Source organism: Eubalaena glacialis, chromosome 4, assembly GCF_028564815.1.
Source record: "Eubalaena glacialis isolate mEubGla1 chromosome 4, mEubGla1.1.hap2.+ XY, whole genome shotgun sequence".
In the NCBI taxonomy this organism is placed as follows: domain Eukaryota; kingdom Metazoa; phylum Chordata; class Mammalia; order Artiodactyla; family Balaenidae; genus Eubalaena; species Eubalaena glacialis.
In genome coordinates this window covers 102,446,621-102,460,781 of record NC_083719.1, presented here as the reverse complement: position 1 = coordinate 102,460,781, position 14,161 = coordinate 102,446,621, and the positions used below count along the sequence as shown (strand labels likewise).

The 14,161-nt window shown below is 35.1% G+C and overlaps 1 protein-coding gene across 4 annotated transcripts in view; it reads left to right on the top strand.

The window, feature by feature from the left end:
• Positions 1-9,563, top strand: part of CEP120 (centrosomal protein 120) — a 76,844-nt gene extending 67,281 nt beyond the window's left edge. For 3 of the 4 annotated variants that reach the window (XM_061188097.1, XM_061188095.1, XM_061188096.1), the window contains exons 20-21: positions 5,086-5,231; positions 9,059-9,563. In XM_061188097.1, the coding sequence (XP_061044080.1) occupies positions 5,086-5,231; positions 9,059-9,293 (381 nt within the window). In that variant the 3' untranslated portion in view covers positions 9,294-9,563. Of the gene's footprint in view, positions 1-5,062; positions 5,232-9,058 lie in introns of those variants that run through there. The other variant, XM_061188098.1, reaches the window with a different exon arrangement.
• Positions 9,564-14,161: the final 4,598 nt, after the last annotated feature.

Here is a 14,161-nt window from a genome sequence, read left to right as displayed (position 1 = left end):
CATGGCAAATAACAGTACAAAAGATATGAAGGGATAAATAGAGTTAAAATGTTTAAAGTATGTTGCATTGTCTGTGAAGTTGTAAAGGTCCTAATTTCTATGTAAAAGAAGAGTAAAAATAAGCTGATAGAAGGGAAAAATAGAATGACATAAAATATTAGATTAATCTAAAAAAGGACAAAAGGAGAGAAGCAGAACATAAAATAGATGGAAGAAGTAGAAAATAGTAATATGTAAAGATTTAAACCCATATATATCACCCATTTCTTTAAATATAAATGGACTGAATACCATTATTAAAGACATATTCAACTAAAAACTGAATTAAAAAAACAACAGTATGTGACTTAAATATAAGGATGCTTTAACTATAAGAGTACAAAATGGTTGAATTTACAAAGAGGGGAAATTGTATGTTACATTAATATTAACCCACAGAGCTTAGACTCTAGGGCAAGAGGCATTACTGTAGATTAAGAGAGTTTTCATAATCATAAAAGGGTCAGTCACCTAGAAGTTGACAACAATTCTACATTGAGTGTTCCTGGTAACAGCCACAAATTTATATAAAGCAAAAATTAATAGAACTAAAAGGAGAAATGGACAAATGCATAATAATGGTAGATTTTACCATAACTCTCCTGGGAACTAATAGAGCAAACCAAATAAGATAGAGCAAACCAAACTGATAGAGCAAACCAAATCTAATAACATTTAGAAGATTTAGATGACCTAACCATTGTTATATGTAGAATACTTCATCAAAAAAGTCCCAGGATACACATCATTTTCTAGTGCACTGGAACATTTAGCTAAATTGCTCATATGCTGAATCGAACAGCAATTCTAAACAAATTTCAGAGGATTGTAATTCAGAATATGTTCTCTGAGCACAATGAGATTAAGCTAGAAATTAGTAATAAAAAGATAATAAGTATCCCCCATGATTGAAATAGTACACTTCTTATAACCCATGGCTAAATTGGAGACCACAAATGAAATTAGAAAATGTTTTGAAGTAAATAATTAAAATAAAACATATCAAGACATGAGCTTTAATGAAAATTGTGCTTAAGGAGATATATAGCCTCAGGTTCACTTGAAAAATATCAATAAGAAAAGCATGAAATCTGTTCTCTAAATATCCCTTTCAAACAGTCAATAAGCAAATAGGAAATTAGGAGGAAGGAAATAATCAAAATGAGTAAAAACTGATGAAATATGGGGAAAATGTACAGCAAAATCAACAAAGTTGGCAAAGAGTGTTCAAGGACCAAAACAATAGGCAGTAACACCAAATATCAAGGTTTAAAAAAAATGGGACAGGGCTACAGATCCACAGACATTTAAGGAGATAAGAGAATGGTATGAAATTTTTATGTGAATATGAGACACAGAACTCACAAAACCAATACAAAAAGAAACATAATAGAAGTAGTCATATAGCTAATAGAGAAAATTAATATGTAATGAAAAACCTTCACCAAAAGAAGGCTCCAGACCTAAATGGCTTCACGTTTCAATTTTAGTAAACATTTTAGAAAGAACTAACACTAATCTTACACAAACTGTTTCAGAAACTAGGAAGAGAGAATACTTCTCACTTTTTAAAAAAATGAGACCAGTGTTATCTTGATCCTAAAATCTGACAAGGACATTATAAGAAAATTAATTGGCCAATCGCATGAACATAGATATAAAACTTGTAAGCATCACAACTAAGTTTATTTATTAAACAAAGGGGAAGTTGACTATTTACCCCCTTAAAAAATAAAGGAGGACTTCCCTGGTGGCGCAGTGGTTAAGAATCCGCCTGCCAATGCAGGGAACACGGGTTCGAGCCGTGGTCCGGGAAGATCCCACATGCCACGGAGCAACTAAGCCCGTGTGCCACAACTACTGAGCCTGTGCTCTAGAGCCTGTGAGCCACAACTACTGAGCCCATGTGCCGCAACTACTGAAGCCCGTGCGCCTAGAGCCCGAGCTACGAAACTCCGAGAAGCTACTGCAATGAGAAGCCCACTCGCCACAACTGGAGAAAGCCCGCACGCAGCAACGAAGACCCAACAACAAAGACCCAACTCAGCCAAAAATAAATAAATATATAAAAGAAAAAAAAATAAAGGAGAAGAAATCAAATGCTCCTATCAAAAATGCAGAAAAAGTCAGTACCCATTCATAGTAACAATTCTTAGCAAACTAAGAATGTGGGGGAAATTTCTTAATCTAATAAAACCTACAAAAAAATATTTCTTAAAGGTTTTCCTCTGAGATCAGGAATGAGAGAAAAATGCCCTCTATTATCATTTCTTAATATTGTACTAGAGGTTCTATCCAGTGTAACAGGCGGAGAGAGAAAGGGTCTATCATCTGGAAAGGAAAAAATAAAACTTGTCATTTGCAGATGACAGTTGTTATGTACATAGAAAACCGGAAAGTATCTACAGATGACCTATTAGAATTAATAAGTGAGTTTAGCAAGTTTGCTGGAAACAAAATGAGTATGTAAATATCAATTTTAATTCTCTATACCAGAGACAGAGAACAGAAATTTTAAAACTCTGCCATTTGCAGTAGCATTTAAAAACTTGAAACTCCTAGGCGCACATTCAAAGAAAGATGCTACTCAGTATATAGAGAAGTATAAAATATTGTTAAACAAAATTAAAGAAGACCTGAATAATTGGAGAGGTAAACTATGTTCACTGTTTGAAGAATTAATATTGTAAAGATAATGGTTTTGGCAAATTGATTTGTAGATTCAGCATAATCACAAGCAGTTCCAGCAGGCCTTTTTTTTCAACCCTAGAAACTGATATTTATATGAAAATACAGACGTCAAGAATAACTAAAAGAATTTTGAAGACAGAAGACATACTATCAAATATCCAGTTATTGTTAACAAAAGTTATAGTAATTAAGACAGTGAAGTTTAACGGAAGGATAGAGAATCCAGAAACAACTCATACATAAAAGGACAGAGGTGATGTATAACAGGTGACACTGCCAAGCAGTGGGGGAAAAAGTTGTTTTCCAGTAAATGTTGCTAAGTCAATTGGAGCTCTATATGCGGAGAAGAAGAAACTTGATCTCACCATACACAAAACCAATTGCATATGAATTTTTGATAAATGAAGCTTCAAGAGGGTAATGTAAAGTAGTGTCTTCAAAACAGGCATTCAGGGACTTCCCTGGTGGCACAGTGGATAAGACCCCAGGCTACCAATGCAGGGGGCCCGGTTTCGATCCCTGGTCAGGGAACTAGATCCCACATGCATGCCACAACTAAGACCCCATGCAACCAAATAAATAAAAATTAAAAACAAAAAACTGAGGCAGACAAAAAGAAAGACACATAAATTTGGACCATATTAGAATTAAGTAAAAAACACCATTAAAGTAAAAGGCAAGACAAAGACTAGTGGAAAATATTTACAATTTAAATAATTGACAAAGGATTTATCCAGTATATGTAAAGAACCACACACATATCAATAAGGAAGGATGGACTGCTAAGTAGAGCAAAGGGCCAAATGGTTGAACAGGAACTTTACAGAATAAGAATGCCATTAAAAATATTAAAACATGTTCAACCTCATTAGTATTTGAAAAAATGCAAAATAAAATCATGAGATACCACTACATAAGTTATCAGAATGGTTTAAATGAAAAAAAAAAAAAAAGAAAAAACTGACATTACCCAGTTTTGGCAAGAGTATAGAGCACTGGAATGCTTACATGGGAGTGTAAATTAGTACTACTACTTTAAAAACACACCATATTTACTAATATTGAAATTCTTATACCCAATGACCCAGCAGTTTGAATCACAGGTATATACTCAGTAGAAATGCATACAAAAGTCCATGAATGTACAATAATGTTCACATCAGCTTTATAATACAAAACTGGAAACTAACGCAAATGTCCCTCGGCAGTGGAATGAAAAGACTGTGTATTCATCCAATAGAATGCTATGTAGTACTGTGAATCATCAACTACACATAATACGAACGGATCTGAAAAAATGTTTAGCGAAAGAAGCCAGACATAAACTTACACTGTACAGTTCCACGTACACAAAGTTCAAAGCAGTGAAAACTTATTCATGGTGTTAGAAATTAGTCCTATCTTTGGTGAAGGATGAGTGGTCAGTGACTTGGGCGGGAACACAGAGGGGCTTCTGGGGTTATGATAATCTCCTGTTTCTTGTTCTGGATGGTGGTTATGTGAGTAGTTCACTTTGTAAAATTTGACCAGAGTGCACCATTATGATTTGGTAGTTTTGTTATTATTCAGTAAATGCTTCTTTTTTAAGAAAGATGATGTTACCTATTGATCCAAGCTTTCCCATTTAGGGGTTCTTTCCTAAGGAAAGAAAAGCACTTGTGGTCCCTAAGGAAATATATAGAAAGATTCATGAGCTAACTATGTTAGATGACAGGATGTCTTACTGCAGCATTCCAAAATGTCTGTTATTGAGAGAGTGGTTGACTAAATCATGGAATATCCATTGTGTGGAATGTCACACATTTATATAAAAGAAATTTTATCATGTGCATAGATTTCTATGTGAGCCTGGAGAAAAGAGTGGAAAGGCATATTATTTCTTGAGGTAGGAGTGGAGTTACTAGTACCGGGACAGTTATTGAATCTTTCTTGGTACCTCTTTGTGTAATTTGTATTTTGTATAATTAATTTGTATAATTTACCATTCCTTTATATAATTGTAATTTCTTAGATAATTTTGTATAATTAACCATTTCTTAAATACTACTCTTACTATTGGTCCTGGGGCAACTCATTGTGTTGACAGCAGACTCTTTCTTGCCTCTAACTACTATTAGATCTTAACGATATTTAGCTAACCTCAATCACTGATTGGGCCATGAGTGGTTATGGCTTATAACAAGAAGGGAAATCACAGAAAAGTTTGTAAAGAGAACCTGGGCTTTCTAGATAATAGAAAGAATCTGCAGTGTGTGGCTCTATCATGGTTGCTGTCAAGGAGGATTATAATCATAAGTCAAAGTCATATAAATATATTTATTCCTAACATTAGAGATCTGGCTTGTTTCTTTCAAGCGGGAGCAAGAAAGTCAAATGGCTCGTCTTAAAAAACAGCAAGAAGAGTTGGAACAGATGAGACTACGTTACTTGGCTGCTGAGGAAAAAGATACAGTAAACACCGAGAGACAAGAATTGTTGGATATAAGAAATGAACTGAACAGGTATAATGACTAAAAAATTACTTTTTTTTCCATACAAAAGTTCAAATAGGACAACTTTTTATTTAGTCATTGGTCTAGGGAAAGTACAACATCAGGTCTTTCAAGAATAAGGTACATCATATATAAAATGTGGCTGAGTTATACGATAGAAAATCTTTGCCAAAGACCATTACTCTTAACATTTTTTTGCCATGAACGTAGCCGTATTTAGCTTTTTTGTTTCCACTCATAGCATTAGTACTTTAAATTTTATTCCTGTGTGACTATTTTAGGATTATTGCTATTTCAAGGTAATTGATTACACTGAATTTTTAATTATATAAAGTATAAGAAATTTCAAATATTGTTATATTATTAATGTAAGTAATACAGAATATAGCTCTTAATTATTGCCCTGTGTGTCAGCAGCTATTTTAAATGCCTTATATGCCTATCTCCACTTTTTTTAATCCTCGAAGCAACTTTTTGAGGAAGATATCATCCCCATTTCGAGATGAAGAAACCGAGGATTAAAGAGATTTAAGTACCCTTTCCAAGGTCACACAGCTAGTAAATCAGGGAGCCAGAGTTCATATCTGATTCCAGAGGTTGTATTTTTAACTACTCTGCAACAATGGGCTTCTCTATAGTGTCATGTTCATCTTAGTTACAATTTCAAGTATTTCATGTTAGAAAAGTAATCATTAGGAAGCAGTATTAGAACAAATTACTGTCTTTTTGAGGGGAGTGTACAGGAAGACTTTCTAACTTAGTTTAGCAAGAGACTAGTATTTTTGTTGCAGCGAAGCATACTGTCTTAGCTCAGGCTGGCATAACAAAATACCATAGATTGGGTGGCTTAAACAACAGAAATTTATTTTCTCACAGTTCTGGAGGCTAAAAGTTCAAGATCAAAGTGCCAGCATGGTTAGTTTCTGGTGAGGACTCTCTTCCTGGCTTGTTAGACAGCTGCCTTACCGCTGTGTCCTCACAAGCTCTACTGTGTCTCTTCTAATAAGTGCATAAATCTCATCATGACACCCCCGGCTCATGATCTCATCTAAACCTAATCATCTCCCACAGGTTCCATCTCCAAATACCATCACATTGTGGGCTGGGGCTTTAACATATGAATTTTGGGAGGACACAATGTATACATAGGACATACATTTGACAGAATATCCCATGATATATCCCTATATAAATGGGAAAAATTCAGTCACTATATTAGGTGGGTTTGGAGCTGAATTACACCACTGCATTTGGAGTATTAATGTATAAATATCAGTTGGAAAAGGTCAAGGTCTATAATGCATGCTACAGGGCTCAATTCACACTGTTATTCTCTTTTTCAGCAAATATTTATTTGGTATCTACTATGTCATAGGTTTGGAAGATGTTACAAATTAATTTTAACATGTCCTTTGCCTTGCAAAATTTTGCTATTATATATAGCAATTTGTTTTAGTTTAGCAAATACATATTAAGCACCTACTGTTTGCTGAGCACTGTTTTGGTGGTTTAAACAAAGATAGCTATTTGCCGATAGGTCATATAAAATTAAAACTTATTATTAATGTCTTAATAAATTAAGATTTAGGGAGAACTGAAACCAACAAGATTAAATACATTAGAAACAAAAGCAGAGTTCTCTGTATAAATTATAAGAAAAATCTCTTAAGTGATGGGCAAGACATAATAAAACAGTTGATGTGAGGAAGCCTCAGGGGGTTTAAGTGACTACTACTAAAAATGTGACTTGGCTGCCAAAGAGCCAGTGCAGTTAGGGACATTCATAGAAGGAGTGTTCAATGCACACTGTGGTAAAACCACCTCTGGGTTGTTCTTACCAGTGTGCAACAGACTTTAAGGGAAATCAGCTACCTAGAGAGCTGCCAAAGGAGTGTGACCAAAAAGTGGTTAGGAGAGTGAGGGATATTAATTTGTAGAGAAGTCTTGGGCAAAGTATTAGAAAGCTCTCTTCAGATATCTGGAGGGCTACCATGTTAAAAATAATTCAGTAGGATTTCCTCTTGAACAGAATCATAGCCAGTTATTGGAAAGTATAAAGGCGCATACTGAGTTCAATATAAGAAGGAACTTTCTAACGGAGCAATTCTAAAAGCAGTAGGTTCCTAGTGACACGAAGCTGGGTGAGTGGAGTCCATACATAGTGTTTGTCAGGGAAGTAAAGTTTCCTTTGATAACTTTATGGACTTCTTCAGCCACAGGGTTCTAAAATCCTGTTGTGATCATGAATGTTGATTGCATTTTAGTAAAGACTTGATAGGGATAATCTCTCAGTTGTGTAAAAATTTCATTTGTCCTTCACGCATAAACAGATGAACAGGGAAATGGTTGAACTTCCTGGTACATAGTTTGGCACTGTGTGTCATTAATCTCCCAAGAGGACCTCTTCCTCCAAGAGAGCTGTAAGAGAGTAGGGGAAACAGCTATTCAGAAATCTTCTCTTACTCATCCCCATGTGTTGCTCAGTTTTACTAGTGTCCCATTAATCACTTGATTTCCACCCCAGTCCCAAAGCACAGGGCCCTCACTATTTAGGGTTTTTTTCTTAGAACAGATAGAGGTATTTGGTGTCCTTTTTAGACTGTATACCTCAGTTTCTTGTTCTTTTGTGAGGATCTTAGGAGTCAGTTCAGGCTTCAGAGAGCTATATGAACAAACAACACTGTACACTCCCAGTGCTCCTGCACCCTTTCCGGGGCCCAGCGCTCCTTGTCTGTCAGGGCAGGGCACTCTCCTCCCAGGCTCTTCCTCCCTCTCCCCCCCTCGCCATGTGTAATTGGAGAAGTGGATTTGGTTCTCATTGGCTTACTTACTATGAAGACCATCTAGAAGCAGGGGCTTAGACTCAATTGTTTTTTTATCATCTTATTTATAAAGACAAAGGTTAGGAGTAGTTGCAAATTAAATATTTTCGTAGCCAGTTACATAGAGTATAAAGCTATGTCTTAGTTGTAGATTCCAAATTAAATTAAAACCTACTCTGTGTCCAAACTTAGTATACTTACTAAGTGATAGTAATGCCAAGTATACTCCCCATTTTCAAGGTAAAGTGATAGATGATATTCCATTGTAAAGACCCAAATCCCAGGCTGGCACCTGCTCCCCTTTCTTCATCTCTTAGATAAGATCATCATGAATATAACTTGAAGCTATCCATACAAACTCAAAATGTACATGCCCTTTGAACCAGGCATTCACATCTATAGAATATCACTTTCTATGAATACTTAGTAATATAAGCTCCGTAATAACGGGAACTTTTCTTCTTGATTCAACTGCAGTATCCCCCAAACCTAGCACTGTTTAGTAAGAGTAAATATTTGTGGGATGAATTTAGAAGAAAATTTTATGTTCAAAAAACATAACAAAGGTTTAATAACAACCTAAAGATCAATAATAATGATATAGGAAGATATTCATTATATTAATAAGTGATACATATAATGTACAGAATTGCATATATAGTTTTCTAAAAAGTTGGCAATACTGTGTTTAAAATACATGCATTTTTTAATTGAGAATACAGAAAATTATTACTCAGATTGGTTATCTCTGGTTAAGATTGTGATGATTTTCTTTTCTACAGTTTTCATGTATTTTATAATTAGAAAAACAAGTATTATTTTTAAAACTGTCTTTTATAAGTGTGCTAACTCTGGCCAACCAAGTGGTTTTTGTTTTCTTCCTGAAAATATTACTAAAAAAACGTATTTTACCACTAAATCATTTTGTTTTTAAGTGGTGTTGTTAACCAAAAACCAAAAGAGTGTTTGTTGCTTGCTAGAGTGCTAGAGTGGCATGTGTTCTTGACTTCTCAGGTTAAGGCAACAAGAACAAAAACAGTACCAGGATTCCAGAGAGATTGCAAGTGGAAAAATGGATGGCCCACATGGCAGTGCATTGGAAGAAGGTTTGGATGATTATTTGACTCGCCTCATAGAAGAAAGGGATACTTTGATGAGGACGGGTGTGTATAATCATGAGGATCGAATAATAAGTGAACTTGACCGACAGATCGGAGAGATTTTGGCAAAAAACAATGCCAGTAATTAATAACATTTGGAAAATCTTTACAGAGACTCCAGGTCTAAATTTTAATTTAATAGTAAAGCCCTCAAAAGAAGGGAAAATGGATGTTTTACAATGCAATTTTCAGTTTTTTATAAGCAAAATTTTGTATGTTATTGTATAGTATTTATTCGATTTTATTTACTTTATGCTACCTCTCCCACTCTGGTTTATTTGTAATTGCATTTTATATTCTCATTTTTAATGACTTTTCAGTGTTTCTCATAATTTATAATTTCATGGCTAACTTTCAAAACAGCTTTTCACTAAATTTGTTCTCAGATAAATGACTGTAGTAATTTCCAGTTACATAATTTTTTATGTTGAGCCAAAAGAGTATATGTTGCACTTTAAAAATGCTGTCCTGTTCATTTGAATAGAGGTATCTTAAAAGTTGAGACCACTTGTAAATGCAACTAGTTTTATTTAATTCATTTTAGATGAGCTGTCTTTTTTAACTTGTAACATTTGCAGGTGACAAGTTCGAAAACGGAAAGCAGGATCAGTGCAGAGAAGCCATATGTGATCTATTGAGTGACAGATTAGTCATTTATTCAAATAAAGTTAATACAGATTAAACTTGTTTCAACAGCTATTGAATTTTCAAATTTTTAGTATACTCTTAACTTTTAAGAATATGAAGTAATAGCTTAGTAAGTTTTCTCTGTCAGTCTCCTGCTCAAGATTGCATTGTTTTCTTTTGTTAAAAATAGAGATTTCATTTTCCAGTAATAGTAATACTAGTTGTTAATGTAAACCCTCTGTAATAAAACATGGAAACAGACGCATAAACGCTTTAGCTAAGAAAGTAGAGTGAAAACCTACTATTTTTGACTCCCCCTGAGTTTAATCAGTCTTTTACAAAAGAACATGAGATTAAGTCATTGGATTTATGTAGTGCCATGTCAGTATAAATTTTTAAGAATTCCTTTACATCGTATTCTTCAGAGCCAACATTTTCCCTCAAAGCAACACTCCACTTCCTTTTACAGGGTACTAAAAAGGTTTGATTAGCAAATTCACAGATTAGGTGAGCTTTGAAATATATGTAGTTTAAAATTTCTTATTCCCAAATATAATAAATTTTAAGTATATACTTTAGGAAATATATACTATTTACTGATAACTTCCACAAAAGCAGAATAGGCTATTTGGTGACACTAAATTTTCTGTTGTTTTCAAGGTGGTATATTTCTTGTTTGGGAAATTAAAGTCCCTACATGCTTTATATGTTTTTTCCTCCCCCCTTGTTAACAAGTATTAATCTGAAAACAACCCAACAGTAAATAGAGAAATTACTGAGAGAATAATGAATATGTGAATTATAGCAAGAATGTGAAGTATTAATTATGGCTAGACATTTTCTCTCATTGATTTTTGTGCCACATGAATGGAACAGAAGTATTCTTTTCATTTGGGAAGGTCTCGGGTAAGTATTGTGACTGTGCCTTCAATTGCAGTGTGCTGCATGTGACTGTTTTCAAACGCTAGAGGGGGCCTTAGATTTAAAGAAACAAAAAGGATGTTTCTAAAATGGATGTGTCGTTTGCCTTCTCTAAAGTAATCTTTTGGCTATGTATTTTATCAAATAAAGATGATACTTGTATGCATCTTTGAGTTTCTGAGCAGCCTGTTACTTTTTTGTTAAACGGACTGGGCAAGTGCTTGGCACTTCCTGTATCAAGTTACTTTGTATTTTTGGTTTTTAAGTGCTTACATTGCAGATAGATACTTTTATATGTCCTAAAATTGATGGGGAGAGTCTGAAATTTTAACACCTCTTTGTGGTCCTGTAGCAACAGACATTTCATTTGTAAGTGGCATTTACTGTATTTATACTGATTGCTCTTACTAAATTATCATCGGTGCCTGGGAGTTGAGTTATGACCATAGTAGAGAGATGAGTGAATGAGGAAGTGAGTAGGTGAGTGAATAAGAAGTTTCCTCAGGACTATATGTAACAGCAGACCTTTCATCAGGTATTTTCATGTGAAACAAAGTTTACCTTTAAAATGTTTGTGATTCCTTTTCATGGAGAAAGCCTAGTTTCCACGTGTAAGGCTAGCACATACTGTGCGGGAGGTGTATTACTACGTCTTCCAGGTATGTGTGGTGCCATGTCTGTATAAATTGGAAGAGTTCCTTTACAGGTATATCCCAGTGATTTCTATATAGACTTGGGATCCTGTTGCTTCCAGCAGGTGTGGAAGTTTTGAGTATGATTTAAGGATGTATTAAGGCACTGCATGAACAACTTAAGATTACAACAGGCAAGTCTGATCAGATGACTTTCTCATCCACTTACTGCTCTGTCCAGATACGTCCCAGCCCGACTCTGAGTCCTCATATCGCCCCAGTACATATTGCTTGTCCTCCGCCACCTCAGAATGGACTGACCGACCTGGTTCTTACAGTCTGTAAAAAGGGTCCCCTGGTAGCTATGGATGGACTTTGAAAATTTGGCCTCTCACTACCATTGTGTCTGGCTTGACTGAATACCTGACTTGACATTTTTATTGATATAATTCACGTACCATAGGAGTCACCATTTTAAAGTATGCACTTCCATGATTTTTAGTATATTCACACGGTTGTGCAGCCATCACTGCTATCTAATACTGAAACGTTTTCACCATCCCCCAAAGAAACACCACACTCATTAGCAATCATTCCCCCTTTACCCCTCTCCCCAGCCCTTGACAGCCACTTATCTACTTTCTGTCTCTGTGGATTTGCCTATTCTGGACATTTCATATAAATGAAATTCCAAATTTGATATTAAAATTGGAAACTTTAAGTGTTTTTCTATGCCCAGTTTCTATGGTATATAGCATTTTATCAGATGTTAAATTAAATGAAACAGAGATGCAGAAGGCCCAAATAAGGGCATAACATTTATCAATCAGTTAGTATAGCTCAGCTGTTCTATTATTATCCATTACCTGGTAAAGCAGTGACCTAAAATAGTGAATGGTAGATAATGTTCTGCCATAACACTTCTGAGCAGTCCTCTTATGCTGGAAATGGATTATTGATACAGGGCATGTGTCGTGCCACTGGTATCCTATCAAAATTGCACACTTTCCCACATGATTTCTAGAGTGGGGATAAGGAGAAGCATGGTTAACTAGAATAGAAGGTCCATGAGGACAGAGGTTAGGTCTGTCTTACTTTCTGCCATTTGCCAGGACTAAAATAGTGGCTTCCCCAGGTAGGTACTCAATAGTTGCTGCATTCATGAAGAAATACATGAAGAAAAAATTGTGTATGGTCTGCCAGTCAAAATAGACATAAAAATTAATGACTGAGGTACTGGGAGAATGCGCTTTCCTGGCCTCACTGACCCGGCTCTGTTGAAACTGAGGGATTTGTTTGTTGGATTGTTTGGCTTTTTAAAAGTATGCTTCAATTGCCTTGAGACAGAAGGTAGAATAGAGGTTACCTGGGGGAGGGGGTGCAGGAATTGGGGAGTTACTGCTGAATAGGTACAGAGTTTCTGTTTAGGATGATGATGGTGGAAATGGTTGCATTGTGAATATATGTAATGCCACTGAATTGTACACTTAAAATTGTTAAAATTTTGTGTTATGTATATTTTACTACAATTTTAAAAAAAAGTTTGCTTCAAATCTGCCTACCCAGTGTTTAAATACTAAAAGGGTTTTGCACATGAGCCTCCTGGCAAGCCATTTTTAAAGATACTATCTTTTCATTCCTTGATTGTAGGAGTGGATCAGATACTTCATTATATTGTTTGTAGTGCCTTTGTTGGCAAATTCTGAAATCAGTGAAAATTAATGGCTACTTTTTCATCCCAACCTCTAAAGGTAAAATTGGAGCATCCTTGAAACTTGGAATTGTAATGCCTTCATGTATTATAAAATTAAGGTCTTATTATCCTTTTAAAAAGGAATAATGACAAAATCAACACAAAACAAAACAGTACTGGTTATTTAATTTAGCAGGTAGTCCAGAACACGGACATAAATTTGAGTGACACAGATTTTTCACAGTGGATTACTAGTTCCCTAAATTAGGCTTAATATCTTTTCGATTGAGGTAGTCCTATTGTTGGTTGGTGGTCTTATTAATTGACGAAATGGTTTGTGTGGGAGTGCTGAATAAAGTCTGGGTGGATAATTTTTAACATGGTATGACTTGAAAATTCAAATCCGTCTTTGATATTTGTGTTTTGGCAACTGGGACAAAGGCCTTGGAACCCAGACTTTCCAGCATGCACTTCTTCTGCCACCTGCCCTAGAACACAATCTATGTATCTTCCTATCTGATGGGCCCTCGGCTTCCGTGACTTGGCAGACAAAGACATAACTCACTCCTCCATCTTGGTGTAAATGTGGAAGTACAGTCGGAAGTGTTTAAGCACCTAAATTTTTCACTGAAAGCAAAAGAACTAGAGTGCTCACTGATTTTGTTATATAACCTCTATTTGGCATCAAATTAGAACCCACTATTGTTAGGAATGTAACTGTAGAAAGGCTGCTATATACTTAAATCTCATTTTATTTGCTTCTCTGGGGGTTGTCTTCATGTTTTCATTAGAAATGTTTTTACAGATGTAGGCTCTTCAGATATAAAGTTGCTGAAATAGAGACTCAGAAGTTTAGCTTTCAAATTGAAGGGGGGGTGGAAATCTGTTTAGAAAGATTAATTTATAGATAAATAATTTACTGACTCTGATACGTTAATGTACAATAATCCCTAGAGGCTTTTAAAGATGTAGTCATTATATTCTTAGGGTTTCTAAGAATGTTAAACCTGTCATTCATAATAGGAGAGAACTAAAATAGGGTCCATTTATAATTTCTTCTTGGAAACATTTCATCCACAAATTC